The following is a 23,073-nucleotide window of genomic DNA, read 5'->3' on the forward strand; positions in this document are numbered from 1 at the left end:
GATGATTAATAAATTGAGAATCTTTTCATATGCTTATTTTTTTGAGAAATATCTGTTCATCCTTTCTTGAGAAATAACCTGTTGAAATATTTGGCCTATTTTAAATTGGATTTTTTTTTTTTTTTTTTTTGGCCTTATTCTTGCTGATTGTGGGTTTTCTTTATACGTTCTGTGTACAAGTCCTTTTTGGGATGTGTGTATTACAATCATATTTTCTTATTTGTGACTTGCTTTTTCATAAATGGCACCTTTTCATGAATAAGAGCTCTCAATTTTGATTTTGGGCAATTTTATTCATTTATAGTTAGTGTTATTTATGTTTAATAAGTTTTAATCTACCCCAAATTCACAAAGATATTTTCAGATATTTTCTTTGATGATGTTACTGTTGCCAGGTGCGGTGGCACACGCCTATAATCCCAGTGGCTCCAGAGGCTGAGGCAGGTGGATCAGAAGTTCAAAGCTAGCCTCAGCAAACAAGCGAGGCCCTAAGCAACTCGGCGACACCCTGTCTCTAAATAAAATACAAGGGCTGGGAATGTGGCCCAGCACCTCTGGATTCAATTCCCAGGATTTAAAAAAAAAAAAAAAAGGCACTATTTTACCATTTGCATTTAGATATAAAATCCACCTGAAATTGATTTTGGGGTGTATGCTGTGAGGTAGGCATTTCTATGATTTTATAATAGGTCTTGATATCAGTGGGCTTCAATTTTTCGCCCCACTAAAACAACTAGTACTGAAGTACTGCGTCCACCTTCCACTTTGCTTTCAGTATGTCCTTGAAAGTGTGATTGATTGCCTGTTCCGGAAGCTTGTTCATTGTGGTTTCCTTATTCTTTGTCCTATCAAAGCCCTTTAATTGAAAGCCAGCCAGGTGTCTCCAGATAGCGAAGCAGATCTGTTGGGTAATTAAATTATTAGGGAAGGGGGAAGAAGGGATTAGGTGAGGTTGTCCTCTTCAGAAGGATTCAGTAAGGAAGCAGTCGGTCTATGCTTGGGGACTGACTTGTCCAGGAGATAGGAAGTCAAACTCTAAAATCCGGGTAGAGGAGGGCCAGGCTAGATCTCCGAATGTAAATGTCCCGGGGGTTCTGCAAGGCCGCGCGAATCGGCTCGCCGGGGTGGGGCAGCGAAGCCGCAAATCACCAGTTGAGGGCCAGAGCGCGCCGCGCGTTCAGAGCCGCGCCTGCTGTTGCCGCGGCCGGAGCTACAGCCGAGCGCACCCGCGAGCCGCGCAAGGGCTACTCGGCCGCCGCGCGGCGCAGACCATGAGCCACCCCTGCTCCGGGAGTAGCCGCGGTGCGGAGTCGGCTGCGCGGCACCTCTGAGCCCTGGCGGGTGAGCTGCGAGGTGAGTCTGCGCCGTGCTCCTGGAGTCTGCAGGGGTGCTGCTCTTCCCGGAGCTCCTGGGCTTCCCCCGGTCCCAAAGAGAACGAACTAGGAAGTTTGTTGGGAAAAGTTGGACTTTGGAAAAAGTGGATCCGGCGCTTGTCGTTTTTTCCCAGTAGAGTTAGCCTTGTGGGTAGCGGGTAGCTGAAGTGGGGATCGGGCTTGAGCTCTCCGGGACCTTTGAACGTGCTGAGCTCCCGGCACCCTGCGGTAGCCCGCGGCGGGAAGAGCTCAGCGAAGGGCGCCGAGCATCTCTGCTTCTCTGCTCTGGAGCGGCATCTTCCCCGGCGCTGGCCTTGCCAGACGTCCCGCTCTGCCCAAGGTCGGCTGGGGTGAGGGAGATGCGAGGGCCCCAAGAGCTCCGCGGGAAGTCCAAGGCTCGGAGGAGGCAAGTTTCTCCCCTAATCTCTTGAGAAGTTTGCAAAGGAAGCTAAGGAGCCTGCTCTGTAACTGTTGACAACATCTCCCTCCCTCTCTCTTTGTTGAGAAAGAATGAATAGTTGGTTGTGTTGCTCCCTCTGCGTCGGGGAGGGGAAGGCAAAAGGAAGGAGGGACGGTGAGCGCGACATGAAGGACGTTTCCATCACAGCCCACCTTTCGTTACCCACCTAAGCAGCTACCACTCAAAGACAATTGATCAGGTGCAGACCTTCCGGAGGCGGTAGAGAAGGCGCCGAAGCAGCTGGCGAGACGCGTGTTCTGGGGGTTGATTGGGGATTGGAGGCGGGCGAAGAACTCTTGGTTTGGTGTTAATTCGCTTGAACAAGGTGCAAAGGGGAACAACCTTTTGCCCAGCCTCGTGTGTGCTTTCGCTTAAAGCCATCAGCTGAGATGGAAATTGTAACTGTGCATTCAGAGATTCTTTTGAGCATTGACTCTTATCTCTCAAGGCTACACAGACCTCTACACGGAAAATACATCGGTGGTGGGAAGGTCAGTTTAATCTCCCAGGGAGTTGCCAGGAACTGAGATCTTAGTGGAAGGGGAAGACTTAGATGCTGGGGGCGGGGCGGGGCAGATCGCAGGGCCCAAGTGCGAAGAGGCTGCCCAGTTTACTCAAGGGAAAGCCCACAGGCCAAGCGGTTTTGCTCGCCTGTGCCAGGGGCCCTACGTAAACACCTTGCCCTGCCAAGCGCTCGCTCATCGCCCAACTCCAATTTTCTCTAAACTACTTCTCGGTAACCTCACATTTCCAGGGTGACTAACCAAGATCTCAATCTCCTATTCATATATAGAAAGAACCGCTTGTCAAATGGATGATAATCTTCAGGACCTTATCGTGTAAATCCTGGGCTGTGTTGCTTGAAATACAATCCATGGAAGAGTTATTCATACTTTAATCATTTGACTAGACTTAATAAGTTTACTTCCTATAAAGGATACTCTTAATTCCTAAACCCAAGCAAAAATTTCTTTCTAAGTGGATAAGCCAATTTTATTTGTGGGGTTGTTTCAGTCTTTCTCCCTGTTTGAGTCTGCAGAGAAGATTCAAAAAACTACAGAACCAAATCATGAATTCTCTGTCATAATCACAGTGCACTGCTGAGGCAGTGACTTTTCCAGAGTTTAAAACATGGTAGAAAGTCCTTAAGGTCCCCATTAGATAACCATCTATGAATTTAACTTGAAAATAACCAGTTCAGAAATCAGACAAAAACCCAAAGAAGTGGGTTGCTTATCTCTACAAGATCATGGGTTTCTTTGAGACATCTTTGTAAAACTAATGACTTGGGCTCTGTTAAGCATTTCAGAGCACATCTGCTGACTAAGGCCAGGGAGGCAGCATGTGTTTAGGGTTTGTCAGGCTATGCTTGTCCTTAACTAATACTTTCATATCAGAGTCTTTGACCTTTGAATATTTCAAATATATTTAAGATCTGCACTGAACCGAGTGGGGGCACTGTGTCTCAGTAGAGAGGGGTCAAGTCAGAAGGCCAAAGACTCACCCAGGCTTCTTTCAAAGCCTGCATATGGCTCACTTGGTGTGCCTTTTTGGCTGTCCGTGTTCATGCCTTGATGTGTTTATATTTGTTGTTCTAGGGTTAAACATCTCCCTACTCACCCTTCTCAGTTGCAGTGATTCATTTGTGAACTCGCACGACAGTAGGGATACAGTGCACAAGCAAAACAGACGTGACTTCTGCCCTGGCTCAGAGTAGACCTGCTATTTATGGAGTGCTTGTTATACATCAGGGCCTTCACATACATGATCACATGTAATTTTCACAACAACCTCATGAAATAGGTATTATTAACTGATTTTACAAATGAGAAACTGTCAGACACTTTGTCACAGGCCATATAGCTGGTAAGGCAGAGGCAGAGTAGAGGCTTGAACCTGTAAGATCTGACTCCAAAGCCTAGATTCTAAGTCATACCACTTTAACTTTTAAAGATCAAATTGTACATAAGAAGTAGATAGTGACAAAGGACAACAAGACAGAAACATCTCCAAGTGGAGAAAACATGGGAGCCAGAGCCTGGAGCCTCCACCATGTTGTTCTAGCCATTTCTTCCTATCTGAAGTCCTGTGTATTTGCTGGCTCCCCTACCTGGAACTTCTTTTCATGACATGTTTCTTCTCTTTTTTTCAGGTCTCATGTCATTATTATTCTTCAGAAAGGCCTTCCCAGATCACCCTAATGTCAAGTAACCCTTCACCCCAGCCATTGTCTTCTGTCATGTCGTCTTGTTATTTATGCTTTAGAGCACTCATGACTTGGATATGACTTCTCTCATCTATTTGCTTGCACTCCCCCATCACAATATAGGTTCCACAGGAGCAGGATTTTATCTAATATATCCTCAACTGTGGTGCATTGTAAGCCTTTAGAGAAAATACGTCCAGTATTTATTTATGGTCATTTATGGCCATTTATTTATGGTCATTTCGTCTTGTCTGCTTCCTTTACACAGTATTGACTTTGTGAAGATGGACCACTTCTGTCTGTTTTGACACTGTCCCCAACACCTAGCACAGTGTTGGTTACGTAGGAGGCCCTCCATAAACGTGTGTTGAATGAATGATTCTTCTGTTGATTGATCCATTTGATTCTGTTACCCAGGTAAATGATACTGAGTGTAAGTTGTTCTGTACCCAAGAGACTCATGAATCTAGTGGTTCTCCATCTTGGCTCTACTTTGGACAATTCTGATAAGCACTAAAAAGACTGATACCAGCATCCTACCCACAGAGATTCTGATTTAATGAAATCCACTCCGAGTTGTGACTTGGCTGTCAAGATTTTAAGTTTCCCACAGGATTTTTATGCATAGCCAGGTTGAGAACTACCATTTCATTTTCAGAACTCATTCCTTACTGTGGTTCTGAATAGACTCGAAGCAGCCACGGAGAGACAGAAGGGATGTAATTCATGGATATTGTATGATTCCTGACAATTTAAGAGGTTCTTTCATGTCTGATAATGACAAGCTCAAGGATCTACTCTCTGGTTTAAATATTCCCTTTTTGTTGATGATTCTTAAAAATCTACATCTACCCTCATTCCTAACTGCATGTATCAGTATTTAGCCTCCTCTAGACTGAACTGTCCCCTGGCACTTAAAACACAACAGCTCCAGTGGTGAACTGCACATCTTCCTCCTGTAGGAGTCCCCTTCTGAATCTAGTTGGCGTGTTCCATTCTCCCATGACTGTGGCCTTCTTCCTCCCAGCCAGAGGCTTCAAGCTTCTTTCTTTCCCTTTCCCAGGTCAGGTTTCTTTCCCTACCTCAGGTCAGAGTTCTTCATCCATCCTCTATAGGTTCTGGCCATTCGCATGAGTGACCTCCCTGGAACTCTTATCTCTCCCCCAGAAATTACCAGTTACTTACCTGGGTACAGACTGGAATCTGTCCCTGCCTTCTAGGCCTTCCTTAAGACTTTTATTCAAGTCCAGACACTTTAACAGAACTTTTATGACTTCATGGTTTTGTCCTCAGCTGTGCATCTTCCAGGAAATGCTGCTTCACTTTCTTAACTTGAGCCACACAGTGTGACTTCCAGTGTGCTAAACCTGTGGGGTCACTTTCCATACCTTCATCCATCTGCCATTACAGCATCCTCATAGAAAACTTTTCCTTTTGAATTTCAACCTTTCAAAATGCTTAGTCTCTATAGTTGCCCTCTCTGAGATCCCCCTGGAGTCTTTTTGTGAAAATTATTTGTGTTAACCCTTCTGGCCTGAGGGTTGCTATTTAGGAGTTCTGTTTTCTCATTGAAGTTCATAGTCATAGGGTTGGAAATTAGACATCTTTGTTTCTCTGAGTGTCCTCTACGGAGTAGGTACCTAAATGTTTGTTGAATTAAAGATAGGAAAGTAGGGTGTTAACAACTTTTGTCATCAGAGAATAAATTTAAGGTGTGGATAACTTGCAGAAGGGCATTTTAGAGCATTTTAAGTCAGTCTTGAAATCTAGATCAGTCTTGAGTGTAAAGAGAGGAAACAGGCTGCCAGAGTGTCTGGGGCTAGGGTAACTTTTATCTTCCATACTGTCTTAGAAATAAACTTGATCAACAACTTGGCCCTTTGCACATAAGGAGTTTTTGTAGGGTTCTATTGATGTCTTCCCCAGGTTCTTTGAAATGACCTAGATCTTTCTATGAAGTAGGAAGGTGCTGATAACTTGAGGAGTTCAGAGTTCATGGCTGTGGGGGGAATCCTAGTTGGTTTACATCTCTGGTGGTCAGGGGCTGGGAAATTTGGTTTCTTTTTTAGTAACAATTATTAACATTAAGCAAATGCTGACAGGGTGCCAGGTACTAGCCAGAGCTGGGAGTGGCCCTCACAGGACTCCTCCCTATTGTTCTGTGCTCACTGTGAGCCAGGTCTTCTGTGTGGTCCCAGAATGACATGGAGCAGACAAGTTTCAGAAATATTAGTTTTGCCAAAAAATGGGGGATAGGATTAGGATTATATTCCTTAATTAAAGGGTCGTTCCTCCCAGCCCCCAGCACTTGTGAATTTCTCTCTGTCGCATGCAGAAGCAGTGGGTCATGTGTGGTTTTTTCTTTTTCCTCTTTTGCAAAGGGCTGGTCTCACTAGCCATGGAGGCAGGCAGCTCGTCTCTTTGGCCCAGCTGCCCTGCTGTGTGGTGCAGACAGAGCCTTACAACTAGCGCAAGACAGTTTCTGGAGCCTTCTCTGTCCAGAGGATAGCCCTGTTTTTATTGGGGGCTCCTGTTTCTTTTCCTCTGTATGTTGGCCTTAGCATGTCTTATATGATTTGGCTTAGATCAAAACTATAGTTTGTTTGGGGGGATTAGGAACACAGATTCTACTCAAGGTAAGTGGCCGCTCTAGGAGTGATTATTGGAACTACCGCAATCTATGTGCCACTTTCCTTTTTCTTTCCATGTTCCATATGCCCCACTCCCACTTTTCTTTCCTTCTCCCCCTTCCCTCTTTGTTCTTCCCTGAGTTTACAGGCACCCATGGGCATTGCTTAACGCTTCTGGTGGCAGGCAGGTTCCTGACTCCTGGGGGGTGGGGAGGGACAGTGTGCATGGAGCTGCCATCGCAGTGGCTTTCCACCACAGCTGAGCCCACTGATGTATGGAAGAGTGGCCCACCTCCTCACCCCTGACCCTGGCCTGTCTTCATTAATTAGAGTACATTGATTTATTTATAAGCATCAGGTCTTGCCAGAAAAAATTCTGCCCTGGGTTGCTCAACTAAGGGACTGGAGACATTCTAGCAGCTAAAGAATTTCAATAATCTCCGCCTGTTCTTATCATTTACGGGGTAGTGGACATATGTGAACTAATTACTTAACAATTTATAACATTTTCTCTGATGCATTTGTTACTAAAACCATTTTCTAATAGCCTTTTTTGACTAGTTCTGCTTTTTCCATCTGCCCCAGTCATCTGAAATAATAAAACGACTCACATACCTCTAATGATTCTGAGATGTGTTTGCCCCTTGCTTTTGCTACCAATTTAGGTGAATTTCTCTGTAGGATCCTAAAGGAGGGAGATGAGTGTAAACGTCCCTTCTTATTAGACTCCGCTGGTAGTGCCATTAAATGTTGTCTGTCTTTTAATACTCTAAGAATCTTCTTTGGTTATGTGGCACAATTCCATTTCCTTTTGTAAATAGGAAGTCAGTTCTTGTGAATATCTTGGCTTTATCCTTTACTCTTTTCTTTCCTCCTTAGTGTTGAGAATCATGGCTGCGGGAAAATTTGCAAGCCTTCCCAGAAACATGCCCGTGAATCACCAGTTCCCCCTGGCCTCCTCCATGGACCTCCTGAGCAGCAAGTCCCCTCTCGCTGAGCATCGCACCGATGCCTATCAAGACGTGTCTATACACGGCACCCTTCCACGGAAGAAAAAGGGGCCTCCTCCCTTCAGGTCCTGTGATAGCGTCAGTCTCATGGGCACCCTTCCGCACTCCAAATCTCCACGGCAGAGCTCTCCCCTGATCCAGGATGCCATCCAGGAAAACCCACTGCACGACTGGAAAAGCGAAACCTTCACCTTCAGGTAACTTCTCTAACTTCATGGGTGAAAATTAATGAACAACTTTTTTTAGGGAAAATGTCAAACATATCCTGGGTTGAGAGAATAATAAACTCCCGTGGAGTCATCACCCTGCTTCAGCAGTTATCAATGCATAGCTAGTCTTGTTTTGTCTGTATTTCTACCTGTTTTCCTACCTCTGGTGGTGGTATTATTATTATCATTAGGATTATTATTTTATGGTACTGAAGATTGAATACAGGGCCTCACACATGCTAGACAGGAGTTCTACTACTAAGCTATATCCCCAACCCTTCTTTAAATTTTATTCAAAGTGTCAGATTCTGAATTATATCCCTTCAATTTGCTGGGGGCGGGGGTGGTATTGGTGATACTGGGGATTGAATGCAGGGGAACTCTACCACTGAGCTACATACCCAGCCCTTATTTTTTTTTAGCAGATGGGGTCCTGCTAATTTCCCCAGAGTGGGCTTGAACTTGTGATCCTTCTGCCTCAGCCTCCCAAGTACCTAGGATTACAGATGTGTGCGACCGCACCTGGCTACATCCAGTCAATTCTACAGAGATGCCAGGATGTCTATAAATTAGGACCTGTGTCTCCTAATATTTAGTTGTCAACGTGTTGAAATAAAATATTGTGTGGAGGTTCCATCAAGTCAGCTACAGAATACTGCAGAACAAATGATTTCTCCCTGCCCATGCCAGGGACCTGGGTAAATATGTCTTACAGTAATAAATGCTGCTTCTCTGGGTTTGTACTGGGCCTGACTGTGATTGGCTTCTGGTTGTTAGAGCTAGTTGGAAAACTCTGCATTCTTTTTCCTGTTGGAGAAGATCAACAACTTGTGATGCTATCAGTAAAGAATGGGGTTGGTTCTTATGTTATCTTTTTGTCCAACCTTGTAGCAAAGAAAGCCACTTTGATCATGGCTTATTTTTTGGTTCAATATCTACATTTTGAGCACCTATATTAATTAGAGTACATTGGTTTGATAGACCCTGTGATTTCACCAGAAAAATTCAACCTATCCCGTCTGAGTGTCTAAAGCAAAGAGCTGATCCAGCCTTGAAGACATCCTAGCAGCCAGATTACTGCAGTAATCTGCTTTTGCCCTTTCCTGGGTAGGAGAAGTATGTGAACTAATGATACCATGGTGCATCTGAAGCAGGGTTTTTCCGTATTGCAGAGAGAGAGATAGGTAATAGATTCAAATAAATAAGAAAACTGAGGATTATAGTAAATGCTATAGAAGAAATCAGTTAACATGCTGGAGATTTATTGGGCATGGGATTGTTGTTGTTGTTGTTGTTGTTTGACAAAGTGAACAGGTCTGTGAGATGGTGATTAAACTAAGATTTGCATAATGAAAGAGAGCAACTGGGAGCCTTGCAGGTTGTTCCAGGGATGGGAACAAATTGTGAACATTGACTGGGAACAAATTGTGGCATGTTTGAAAACTGCCAAAGAAAGGTGTTGTGGCTATGACTGGAGTGTAGCAAGTTGAGAGAAGAATAGTATAGACGTGCAGTCGGGTAAAAAGCAAAATAAGTGAAAGTCCAGATGTTTTCCATAGATAGCACTAAAGAGCCCAGAAATACCTCTGATGCCATATCAGAAGATTCCCCCTGGATATCCTGGGGGTTAGAGATCCCTGGACATGCTCTGCAAAATCTAGGTGGGTGACCTCTCCATTCAGAGAGCAAGCAGACAGCGTGCTGATGAGATAGGTAAATATGGAGGTGCATGGTTGTGCACAGTTTTGTTAACATCATTGACGCTCAGTAGGCAAGGATGCAGAAAGTAAGCAGCAAAGACAACTCATGGCCTGCCCCAGAGGAGCACCAACCCCAGGCCACACGATGGGGAAGCAGAACCCTGGCTTTTTGTTGCAGGGACCTCTTTGTATTTATGAACTTAAACTCCTATTTGAGCTAAATAGCTGTCAAGTACCAGACACAGACAGTTCACAACTCACTCCTTGAAGCTCTGAGGTCCTGGCTAGGTGTCCGCTCTCTAAGGGGGAAACTGGGCAGAGGCAGGCCACTGTGGGGGAGATGACAATAGAGTCACCCTTCCTATCTCAAGGAAGTTCTTCATAAACACCCAAGGTCCAAGCTGCCAACCTGCCAGGAGTTCAAAGCTTTTTGATTTGAAAACTGACTTGGACAGAGGTCAGCTCTCTGGAAGAGATCTTATCAGAGTGGCACAAGTCCTGAGTTTGAAGTCCAGGCAGTGGAGACTGAACAAGCATTGCTGGCTTAGGCTTTGTTTTTTGATTTAGAGATATGGTAATCCAAATTCACATCTTTTTTTCTTAACTTAAAATATCTTATTGTTTAAGATGAATATAGGAAGTAACAAATTCGTAGTCTTCAAAATTTATGCTGAGTGAGAGGCTAGGGATCCTTTGTGTGTGAAAGGATCATAAAGTCCTATCCCCATGGTTTTATAAGTGTATTTATTTTCCTAACATGTTTTTAAAAAAAATCTCCTGGGCCTTCCTGATTTTAAGGAGTTCAAAGTACCTTATGCTCCTTTTGTTTGTGTTTTGTGGTACTAGGGGTTCTCTACCACTGAGTTATATCCCCAGCACTTTTATCTTTTATTTTGAGACAGGGTCTTACTAAGTTGTTAAGGCTAGCCTCAAACTTGAAATCCTCCTGCCTCAACCTTCAGAGTAGCTGGGATTACAGGTATACACCACCAAGCCCACCTTTTTCTTTTTTTTTTTTTTTTTTTTCTCTCTTTAAATATTCCTAATAAGATTACAAGATGCCTCAGTTCCTTTTTTGGAATAAGCCTTTATACAAAGAAAACTTTTGTGTATGAAAAGTTACAGACAAACAACACGAATGAGAACCCAAGGTTCTGGAGAGTGAGGTTTGCCTAAGGTGCCACATCAGAAATACAGTGAAAAGTAAGCAGAACATTTATAACTAATTCAGCCCTTGCAGCTTAAAGGAGCTGGGGAACACCAACCACCACCCCATGCTCCAGCTCACACAATACTCTTTCCTTTTCGTAGCAAATTCAGGGGTTAATTTCAGTTGACAGTGACTTGCCAGGTGTCAAATCTGAAAACCTTCCATTTCATCATATTTTCTGTTGGCATGATCATGGTGAAGTCATCTTGGACAACCCAGACCCTCTTTTCACTAGTACCTAACTACACGCAGAAGGAAATCATCCAGACAAGAACTCCTTTGTCTTTGAGTCTCCCCTTATCCACAATTTTCCTTTTCAAGGTTTCAGTTACCCAACATTCATTGCTATCTGAACATATTAGATGGAAAGTTCCAGAAATCACTCATAAGTTTTAAATTATGCCCATTCTGATTAGCATGAAGAAATTTTGGTACATTCTGCTTCATCCCATTTGGGACACAAATCGTCCCTTTATCCAGAGTATACATGCTGTATATGTTATCCACCCATTACTACTTCGTAGCTACCTTGACTGTCACATTGTGGTAGTGCTTGTGTTCAAGTAACCTTTATTTTTCTTAATGACCCCAAAGTGCAAGTGTAGTGATGTTGGCACTTTATATATGCTAAAGAGAAGTCATGAAGTGCTTCTTATAAGTGAAAAAATAAAAGTTTTTGACTTAATAAGGAAAGAAATATATGCCAAGGTTGCAAAGATCTCGAGTCTATTGTTATACTTGTTTTATTATGTTAATCTCTATCTAATTTACAAATTAAACTTTATCATATGTAAGTATGTATGTATAGGGGAAAAAAAAGCAGTATTCATAGAGTTTAGTACTATCTGTGTTTTTAGGTATCGACTGGGGGATAAGAGATGACAACTGTATTCTGACTTGTTGCAAGTTTGTTATTTTCCAAACCAATATGTTTACCTTATTAGTCATTTAAAAGTCACCTTTATTATTGCATATGAATTAAACATCCAACCTGTGAGGCCCCAGGCAAAGCAGAGGAAGTCTCCCCTTTGGCCTGAAAGTTTGCATGAAGGTGTCATCCATGTGTCATATCCTCCCAAATTCTTAATATCTCTTACATTTTGTAGTTTAAATTTTTTTTTCCTTTTCTCCCTCCCTTCCCCTCCGCCTCCCACACACACTTTTTTTTTTTTTTCCTAGGGTTTGAATCCAGGGCCTCACATGCTAGGCAAGCACTCTACCACTGAACTACATCCCAGCCTTCTTTTCCAAAAATTAATTTTGAGATAGGGTCTTTCTAAGTTGCTGAGGCTGGCCCAAAACTTGGAATTGATTTCCCTGCCTCAACCTCTCCACTGGGATTATAGGCATGTGCCTGTGTCTGGCTTAGTTTTAAAATATCTTAAAGGATATGTTCATAAGTTATCTTCTTTGAACATCAGTAACCCTGTGTAAGAGACATGGCAGATTTCATCATCATTATCATTTATAGCTGGCAAAATGGGTTCAGGGCTGTTGAGATACCCAAGATCATAGCTTGGTGGATGACTGAGCTAGGATTAGAACCCCAAGAGTCCTATCGGGCCTTCCCCAGACACTGTGCTCCACAACCTCCCAAGAATGTTGGTGTCAGGTGGGCATCCTCTGAGCTATTTTCTTGCAGGGAAGGGGTCAGTCTTCTGTCTGAATTCAGCACCTCAGACACCCTCTTTGGGGAGAATGGAGTCTTGGTTGCCAGGAGTCAGGCAGAAGGCAGTCTCTGAAAGAGACTATCTCTTGGCTTGCTTGTTGTCTTGGCTGCCCTTGGATGTACTTGTGGTTTTGAAAGGTGGCCAAAGCCAGAAGCCAGGGAGCTCTTAAACCTGCTGCTTGATGTCACAGAAGGAACCTTTGTTAAAAGTGGAGCCAGGTTTGTCCGAGAGGCCTGCCGACAGGATTTCCTCCTGACATTAGCGTTGTTCGACTGCTGTCCCTTTGATTCATTTATCTTCAAGGATGGATTTGTATTTGAATCTGGGCCTCTCCTTGGGCTGAGAGGGGACCAGTTCCTGTTGGGATGTCCGTGTCGCCCGGATGACTGACAGATCAGCGCTTGGAGACTGTTCAGGTCCTTTTCCTGCCTGTGGGTATGTGGAGGCATGCATTCCTAGGAACAGCTGCGAGGGCCTAATTCCTTCTGCCTCTTGTGCTGTGGGAGCATGTGGCGGGACAATGTGGTGTTTCATTAGTTTGCATGAGGGGAGCTGACTGACTAGTCACAAGTGTTGTAATTGACAGTGGCCAGAAAGTCTGCAGAATTATCCCTAGTGAAAATCCGGTGCACTTTCCCAGGCAGTAAGTAAACCACTGTGTCTCAGTGTCAGATCTTTAAAGTTAAAGCCAAGGTATAAGGCACAGGATGTAAGCCGGCTTTTCTCTAAAACTCTGATTTAGAGACCTGACTGCAGGCTGTGCCAGTGCTCTCATCTTGAAAAACTGCTTCAGTTGTTTCTATTTAGAACCACCATGCTCCATAACCTCTGCTTTCTCCTTAACAAAGCAAAGTGTTGCCCCAAAATGTTGCAAATAAGCCAGACTTTCACTCAAAGTTCATCAGAAGGATCTGGAATGGGACTGTCCACATGCAAACATCTGTAGTTTATTTATTTGTGGTCCTGTCTGCTGTCTGAAAATTGGAAGCTTTTCATGGACAGAGGAAATATTGGACTTAGAGTTTTAAAACATCTATTTAACAGATTAATAGATTCTGTTTAACAGAAGGTGAACTTGGTGGTTTAATAGGGTGACAATGACTTTTTAATAGCTCCATTCAAGAGGATCTCTAGAAATTAGTCCATGTGTGAATGAATTTTTATTGTTTAAATTATAAGTTGAGTTTACTAACATTTATAAATGCCCCTTGGTGTTTGAATGCAGCTGTTGTGGATGGGTCAGTGACTTCCACAGAATGGTACACGTCCTGACCCTGGTGGCCCCTGGTGTCCTGAGGCCAGCAGCAGCTGGGTCAGAGGTGAACTCAGCCCCGGCCTCATGTGCTGCTCCTGGCTGGAAGGAGCCCAGAGAATGGTGTTCCCTGCAGGTCTCCAGCTGTCTGATGGTAGTCCCAAATCCTGTACTGACAGGGATGATTTGAACCAAAAGGCTGGGATCTGTGCATTCTCAGCTGTCATCTGGGGAAAACTAGAGGATTTTAAAAAACTGATTACAAACCACAACCAAAAAAGCTATTGGAGAATTTCACAATGCAGTCCTTGTTGAGTTCAACATCGCCTCCCCAGGACAGACCTGCTTTAACACGTGTCTTTTAGGGGGCCTCCCTCGTGCCATCTGGGAAGGGGGAGGTTTTTAGACTTCTGAGTTGTTCACACCTCTCAGTATGTGTGTTAAAGAACATTGTAAACAGAAGGAGCTGTGTGGTTACAGTTACTGCTCTCATGTTCTTACCACACGTGGATCTAGGAACCATCTCAGCCCAACCAGATATACAAACTGGAAAAGTCCTAGTTGCTATTGCTGATTGAACGGAGACTGTCATGAAGGGTCTGAACTGGGTGGCCAGACCGCTCTGAGCCACATGGCCAAAACACTCTCAGGTCACAGCTACTTTGCTGTTTGTAATGGTCACCACCCAGCCTGTCCCCAAGGGACTGGCTGCGGGATTAATGCAGAACGTCCATCTCTCTCTTCTTAGAGGCTACCAAAAACAAGCATAGATGGTCTCATTTAGAGGATTGTGCTGATATTTACAAGTTATAGAGGTCTGAGAAGTCTTCCATAATTGCCCTAGTTTTATGCAGCCTGGACTATCTGTAGTTCCAGATTTACCTACAAATACAAGATCAAAGGTAGCATGACTTCTGCAGAGGGGAGAAAAAACATGAAATAGGTAATTCGGAGGTCTCAGTTCAGACCACTGTTTCTGCCACATATAAAATGTGACCAAAGCAAATTCTAAGCTATAAAATGGAGATGAGCTATTCCCCTTTGAGGAGTGCTGTGAAGGTCTCCTCATATTTAGTGATGGCCACTAGTTACCATGGTCTCACTGAATGTCGGTGCTCTGTCTTTCCCACCTGAGCCTGACTCACTTCCTGGGAGACTGCACTGAGCAGGCATGTGCTTTGCTCTTAGCTCCCACATGATCACCAGCCATTTATTCCTCTGCTGCTCAATTCTACTTGGACGCCTGACCCTGAGGCCTTTGCTGGGATGTTGATGCAGCCATGGCTATCAAAGAAAGCTGCTATTGACCTTGATGCTGATTCTAGCAGCCAGACCTATTAGCTTTGTGACCTTGGGCACATTATTTTACCTGTTTGAATCCCCGGTCCTCCAAGAGTGGCTCAAAGGAACAAATACAATCACAGGTGAAGTGCCTCCCACAGAAGCAGGCGTGGAGGAGGGGCTCAGACTGATTGGTTTCCTTCCTTCCTTCCTCCTGGGAGGCAGAAACCCGGAGGCTCCTAATCCTCCTGTGTAACCTGAGATCACGTTCAATGCCTGCAGCTTCCACAGCAGAAAAGTTTCCCACATGTTGGAATCTGGCTGGAATCCCTTTATCTGGGTCTGCCCTACAGCAATGCGTCTTGGCCAACACTCAGTGTATGGGTAAAAGAATGGCCAGGGCTCAGGACGCACAGTATCAGCACATCGTTGTTTTAGTATGTAGAACAGAGCCTGTCTGTCTTCAGTGGACTGGTCCCTGTCTGATATTCTTGTACTTAATATCAGAAGTCTTTGCTCTTCATTCTTTGATGCATTTTTATTAAGCTTACTGTATTTCACTGCATGATAGTTGCCACCAGATTAATGTATATTCATGAGTATCCTGTGCCTCCTAATCTTGCACCAAAGACATCTTAGTAATAAATGATTTTTAAGTAATACCAGCAAAATTTTTTTAAAAAGCTTCACATAATAGTTGTGCGCCACCTTGGCGGGGAGGGGAGTGCACTGGGGATTGAACATAGGGGTGCTTTACCACTGAACCACATTGCCAACCCTTTTTATTTTTTTATTTTGAGACAGGGTCTTGCTAAATTGTGGAGGGTCTTATTAAATTATTGAGGCTGGCCTCAAACTTGTGATTCGCCTGCCTCCATCTCCCAAGTTGCTGGGATTACGGATATGTGCCACCACCCCTGGAACACCTCACTTTTTTGCAAATAAAAGGGGGGAAGGCATAAAATCTGTGATGATTGTGTGGTGAAATGCCGTATTTTGTGCTAGGCATTGTGCTGGATACCAGGTACCCAGTGGAGAATGAAATAGATGTGGCCCCTGTCCTTAGAAAGCTCCAAGTTTAGGGGACCCTGGGACAAATGCATCAATCAGTACCTCAGTACAAAGTGAAGAAACATGAGGAAGAGGCTATCAGAGAACCCTGACTTGTTTGGATTAGTGGAGGGAGGGCCTTTCTGAGGGAGAAGACATTTGAAGATTTAATATATAAAGAGAAAATAAAATATTTCATTAATAATTTCTTGTTACTACATGTTGACATAATATCTTTGAAATAGCAGTTAAAATATATTATTAAATTAACTTCACCTATTTCTGTATTTAACTGGCTACTAGAAAATTTAAAATTACCTATGAGGCTCACGTCATCTTTCTGTTGGACAGCACTAGTCTAGACCTTGGTAAGCAGTTTAGATTTTCTTTGTAGGTTAAAGGAGACCTTTAAGGGGTTTTAAGCAAGCGATGGCATGATTAGATTGAGGTTTTAGAAGACTGGTCTGTGTAGGACTGACTGATAAGGAAGAGGATCTAGAGAGGGCAAGAGGTGGTTATAATAGCCCATCGAGCAGGTTGGGTGGTTACAGAGAAGACAAAGTGGGTGGATTCAAGATATGTTTTTCAGGTAGAGTATACCAAATGTACTGAGGGTTGGATATGGTGAGGCAAAGGAGAAAAATAGTCAGATGTGGCTCTGGCAGTGGGTGTATGGGGTGGGGCCACTGAGATGGGAAGATTGGGAGAGTAGCAAGGATTTATTAGTTTAGTTGGTTGCTTTTCCTTGGGAGAGAGGTCAATGGCAGATTGCTGAGACTGAAGACTTCTGTTTGGAGTGGGGCAAATTTGAGATGCATGTGTGCCTCATGGAGATCCTGATCAGACAGGCAGTTGGCATTAGGAACCTGAAGCTCTGGAGAGAGATCTGGTCTAAAAAATAAAAGTTAGGAATCTACACAGCAATGAAATTAAAGCCATGCAAATGGATGCTATCACCAAGGAAGAAACCTGGGTAAAGAGAAGGGAAGAGACCCTGGGATCCGGTCCAGAGGCATTCCAACTTGGTCCATTCCAGGATTAGCAGAGGAGGCTGAGGTCTTGGGAACAGAAAGGAGGCTGGATCTGTGTAGGACTGATATTCAGAGGAAGTGAGGGAGAGAGAGAGTGTGTGTGTGTTTGAGACAAGGTCTTCTCTGTTGCCCAGGCAGGCCTTGAACTCCTGGGTTCAAGTAATTCTCCCACCCTAGACTCCCGAGTAGCTGGGACTACCGGTGTGTACCATGGAGCTCCATTGGAAGTTTGTTTTTTAGGATGATGATAGACAACATTCAACAGGGAAAGAGCTAATTTTTTAAGCTTGCAATAAAACAAAGCACAGTTTTTCATTACTTGATTTTATAAAGATTTTTTTATTTGTATAAAGTAGACATTTCCCTGGGGCCACCCATCAGAAGCATGATTATACTCCTCTAACAGGTCCTAGCCATTCCTGACAACGTTGCAGACAAGAGGTACGTGGACATGTGCAGTTGGCAATGAGCTTGTGCCTGAGGGTTGATAGCTGCTTTTCCAAGGTTTAGGTGAGCAGCCACCTTGAGGACAGGTGTCTGCCCTGGTAGGCAGGTTGAGGGCATGTGTTCTTTTATCTGTTTGGCTAAAACCTTTCCTCCGAGGGTCCTTGAGGATATATCCCAAGAGCTGAGCACTTTTATTCTGCCTTTGAATAGTTGAGAAGAAATCTTTACACACACTCTTTTGGAAGGGGATGGGGAATAGTTGGGGGCAGGGTGGCTGGGACTGGTGGGAGTGGAGGAAGGGCAGAAAGATACCAGCCAAACAAAGCATCTGCTTTTATCAAAAGTGCTGTGTTTGGGCTTAGACAGCCTGAAGCCCGATGATTCCCTGATGCCAGAACCTCCGTGCCTGCCAAGAGACATACTGGCCTTGATACAGTTATTCTTGTTTTTACCCGATTCAGTTTGATGGACTGCTGCCAAGTTAAGATTTCAACAGTGGCCTTTAGCTTAATGCTGTCACTAGACTTCTGCTGAGCACAGGTTAACCCATGACTGGGTTGTTTTTGTCAACCAGTACCACTGAGTCCTGTGTAGACGCATCAGAGTGTAATGTGCTAGATATTTAAATGGTGCTGTTTTAACATGATTAGGCAGTTTCCTTAATTGCTGTTCTCTCACTGTTGCTCATGAGAATGTCAGGCAGGCTCTGCTGTGTTTTCAGATGAGATAGAAACTGACTCATAAAAGCAGAAATTGGCTCTTGAAGAGAAAGAAGGAGGAGCTTTGGAAGTAACCAAGTGTCAGAATCTCTGCTTGCTCAGGAGGGAAGTGTGTCCTCACCTTTAGCCTACTTTGGACAGTAAGAAGGAAGATTCCCAAAGATTAGTCCCATGGCCTCAGGCCCCAAAAGAGAAATGAAATGCAGGACAACCCAAACCAAACTCTGACTCCAGTTTCCAAGGAGGAAGAGACCTGTGACCATCTAGGTAGCTTCGCTGTTGAAAGATGCACATGAAAGATCACTTCCAGCCTGCATCTTCTCATTTAAAGGGTCCCCCAGTGTGGTGTGATGAGCCAGAGCCACTTGATGTATTCATTCACCAGTAATGTGAAGCACCCACTGTGTGCCAGGCTTTGTTCCACCTATTGGAAATTCAGGCAGAGGGGCCTGGTCTGAGTTCATAGTTCTCAGAGAAAGGGATGTTCACTTTGAACCACCTGATCTTACCAGCACTTAATCTCTCCATCTTTACTACTGAGCTAACTTCCCACTCACAGGCTAACCCTTTGTATCCCTCCATGAATTTGATAAGCAGTTTTGCTCCTCTTGACCTCTGACCTTAATATCTTTTCAGGTACCACGATCCTTTTTGTCCTCATCTTGGTGGTTGGAAGTGGTACTTTCTAGACAACGCTTCCCTCAGGGCCTGCCTCCTCTGTACCACCACTTCCTCTGTGCTGTCCTGACCTTGGACCCAGACCCAGGAAGGGTCAGGTCATGCAACCAAGGACAACATCAGAGGGTGGCTCTGCACTGTAAAAGAAACAGTGCAGAGTGAGTAGAGGATTGCGAAAAATGCCAAGGGTAACAAAAAGGGCTTTCAGAAGATATGTTTGGAACAATAAGACCAAAGAGAGGAGGATGTGAGAGAAACCCAACTGCTGGGCTTCTGTTCGGCTTGCATTTTTTCCTGCTCAGAAGTCAAAAAAATGACTTCTCTGATTGGAAAGGGTAAGACAAATGTGAAGGAAGAATTGCTGGCCTGGAGTAGATGAGGCCATGACAAGAGTCATGAATGCCACCAAATAAAAATGAAGCCCCAAAGCCCAAGAAGACTGCGGGGGCAAAGGGTGAGGCCATTAAGACAGCACTGTCATTTGGGGGGGAATAGTGGTACAACAACAAAGAGCTACAGGGAAATGCAGGTGGTTGAGTATTTTAACTTTTTCAAAAAGAGGTGGGCAGATTAAATTAATCTGCAAAATGATAGGCTTGGCACTGATTTCAGGAAATATTCTAAAACAGGTTATTAGGACGATGACTTTGGAATACTTGGTAAAGGAGGCAGCCACCCATTAGTGCTTTGCTAAAAGCAGGTCACACATGATTAGCTTTTCTTCCTGGGCTTAAGTGGTTGGAACCGTAGAGGTCTGTATGTGAGTGTCAATCATTGGTGACATCGTTGGGGTGCGAGGGGGTCAGGCTTCAGTATAGCATGAGAAGTATGCTGGAGGCTGTGTCCGTATCCCCATTATAGTCAATTTCAAAAAATCTTTTAGACAATAACACTGCATAGAGATCAAGTGGGCAGATGACATCCATCTTAGACAAGCAACTAATATGTTAGAATGACTGATGTGAGGTACAAAAAGTGGTGTTTTGTTTTAAAACAAATTTACGTTTATTATTTTGAAATTTATTCCTTCTCCATTTCTAATTTTATTAATTTTTTGCAGTGGTAGGAGTTGAACCCAGGTCCTCACTCATGCTGGGCAAGTGCTCTACCACTGAGCCACATCCCCAGCTCAACACAACAAATTTAACTGGGTAAAGCTTTATCGGGAGAGACGAAGACCTGCACTGAAGTCTAAAAACATGAATTACAAAGCGAAAATATGGGGTTTGGGTTAGCAACCATACATGAAAAATACACCAGGATTTGGATAGCTGCAGCCTCAGAATGAATCAGCAGCACGCTACGGTTATCAAAGAAGAGAATGTGATTGTTGGAGCATTAATTGAAGTTTAATATTTAGATGAAGGGAGGTGGTCACACATGACTGCCCAGATAACATCTGGTGAATTGTTTTAGCTTTGACTTCAGAAATGCAAGCTGAATCCTCCACTGCAGAGCAGTGAGCTTCTGTCTAGACCTCTCTCTGCTATAAAGCAGATCTCATGGTTTAATCATTAAGGAATCCCTAACGTTTTTCACATTAGTGACAAGGTACTTCTCATGTCATGTGTTAAACCCTGGGAGGAGAATATTAAAAAAGCACTAACCTTAATTCTGCCAGCTACTAGTGAAGCGTAATTTAACAAGTAAGATAAATATGAATCTCATTTATTTTGCAAGGTGACTATGCAAAAATACTTTCATAGGTTACACATCTAGGAATGTTTTATTCCTTGTGTTTAAAGCTTCCCCCCCCTCTTTTAAAATCAGCAAAGGCATATTCAAAAAATAGTTCCCTGTTTACAGTGAGAAAGGAACTCTTTATTAGGAACTTAATGTGAATCCCAGTATCAGTAAACAACCTGTTGGTCTGAGCACACACTAGCTGATATTTTCTCCAAGGTGTCATTATTTCACTCACAAGGCCAGCCCCGTTTTAAGAACCTATTTCTTCTCATTTTCCCAATAAGCAGATGGAAATGGCCCAGTGGTAAATTCTCTGTCCTCTTGGCTATCTCCCTGATTAACTTCCTCTCTGGCATCCCAATGTCCAGAGAGATTCATTTTCAGCAACACAGCCAGACTGTCAGTGTCACCTTGAAAGTATCTGGCCTGAGGGACTGGAGAGCCAGGCACTGCACAGGCAGCAGGGATCTTCTGTTGCTGGGGGAGTTCCTTCTGAGGTGTCACAGTAGAGTCGCAGACTATGGCTAAATTATCTGCTTAGTGAGGAGGCCCAGGAGTCCAAGAATGACATTTTCCTCCTTCCCTGCAACATTTTTCTTCCCTTGGTGAACCCACAGAGTGTGCTAGAGGAGAAGGATAGGAGAACCCTACCCTTGCACAGTGGAGAACTCACACTCATTCATTCAAACCAATGTTTATTGAGCAACTGTGCCCTGGAGATGCAAAGATAATAAAATAGGGACCTGTGCCGGGTGAGCTGTTAGTGCAGAAAGGGAATAAAGCAGAACACACATAGATTGAATTAGAGTGGTTTGTCATTGTAAAGTTTTACAATTCTTAGGAAAAGGGCACAAAGGAGTTTTTTTGTTTTTGTTTTGTTTTGTTTTGTTTTGGGGTATTGGGAGTTGAACCCCCAGGGGAGCTTTACCACTGAGCCACATCCCCAGCCCTTTTTATTTTGAGACAGGGTCTTGCTGAGGCTTGTCTTGAACTTGCAATGCTCCTGTCTCAGCCTCCTGAGTTGCTGGGATTACAGATGTGCACCTTTGTGCCTGGCAGGAGATGTTATTCTATGAGTTGTGTTTGGGGGCTGGGGGTTGGAAAAGAGTGATCTCAGAAGGTGAGAACAAATGATAAAATGGGGACTCTGGACCTGTTGACTAGGGAATACCATAGTTTGGATTTGTTGGAATGTGAGAAAATAAGGCTGGTGAGAAGGGCAAAATAACCATCTAATAGAATATAAAATGCTAGACTATCCTACACTTTTATCTAATAGGACATGATTATAATTATGTATTTTGGGGTTCGATTCTCAGCACCAAATATAAATAAATAAAATAAAGGTCCATTGACAGCTGAAAAAAATAATTATGTATTTATAGTTACATATATTTCTATTATAATAGAAGGAATATTGTCCAGTAGACACAAAATCTTATGTTTTAAAGCCTGTTGTTCTCTTTTCCTTCCCTCCATTCCTCCATCCCCTTTCTTCCCCAAGAAAGATTCTGAGATGTAGATGGAGCTTCATGCTGGAGAACAGGGGGAAAGGCTCTAAATTCTAAGGCCATATCCACCAGCAAATGCACTGAAGCCACCAGGTTGCCCACAGAGGGCAGGCTTTCTTCCAGTTGTTGGGTTTGCCTTTCCTAATTATGTGACATGCCCTGGCACACGGATTGGTTAAAAATAATAGACTAGTAGACCCAAAGATACAGTGTTGTCCTCCTTCAGGTAAACAGACCCAGCCTGACGACACTTGGTTCAAGTTTCCTCGTATTGCATTTCACCTAAGTGTTCTAGAAGTGAATTGGCTGGCAATGAATAAACACCCACAAAGCAAGAACTCCATCCAGGACTTGTAAACCTTCTGGTCCCTGCCTTCAGTAGGTTTTAATCCCAAGATTTTTGCCTAATGCTGTCATAGCCAGGGGTGTTGTTCCTCTTGTCATCGTTTGTGAATCAGGACCCTTTTGTTCTCCCTTTGGCAGCTCTTACACTGTTGTTTCCTTTTTTTATTTAACTGTACTGGAGACCTGCAGGACAGTGGTCAGCAGAAGCAGTAATGGTGGGCATCCTTCTCTTGTTTCTGACTGGTTGATGGGTTGACTGATTTTACTAATGTATCTAATAGTTCACCATTAAAATCGGTGCTTACTAAGGTTTCTGGTAGACACCCTTTGTCAGGTTAAAGAAGTTCTCTTCTAGTTCTACTTGAAGCTTATCTCAGAGATCATGAGAAGATGATTTTTAAAAAATGTTTTCTTCACTCATCAGTTAGATGCCCAGAGTTCTTTTTCTTCTTTAATCTGTGAATGTGGAGAATCACAGATTTTTCTCATGTTAAATTGATTCTGTATTCCTGGAGCAAACCTACTTCAATTAGGATATATCCTTAATATTTGGGGTTTGGTTTGTCAGTGTTTTGATCAGTTTTTTCACATTTCACATCTGCTTA

General features: G+C 43.6%; 1 protein-coding gene across 1 annotated transcript in view; it reads left to right on the forward strand.

Annotated features, from left to right (window-relative positions):
• The first annotated feature begins 1,190 nt into the window (after positions 1-1,190).
• Bcar3 (BCAR3 adaptor protein, NSP family member) overlaps positions 1,191-23,073 on the forward strand; it is a 115,017-nt gene continuing 93,134 nt past the window's right edge. The window contains exons 1-2 of the mRNA XM_047565439.1: positions 1,191-1,353; positions 7,549-7,876. Of these exons, the coding sequence (XP_047421395.1) occupies positions 7,560-7,876 (317 nt within the window). The 5' untranslated portion in view covers positions 1,191-1,353; positions 7,549-7,559. The remainder of the gene's footprint in view (positions 1,354-7,548; positions 7,877-23,073) is intronic.

This window comes from Sciurus carolinensis, chromosome 1 (genome assembly GCF_902686445.1).
Source record: "Sciurus carolinensis chromosome 1, mSciCar1.2, whole genome shotgun sequence".
In the NCBI taxonomy this organism is placed as follows: Eukaryota; Metazoa; Chordata; class Mammalia; order Rodentia; family Sciuridae; genus Sciurus; species Sciurus carolinensis.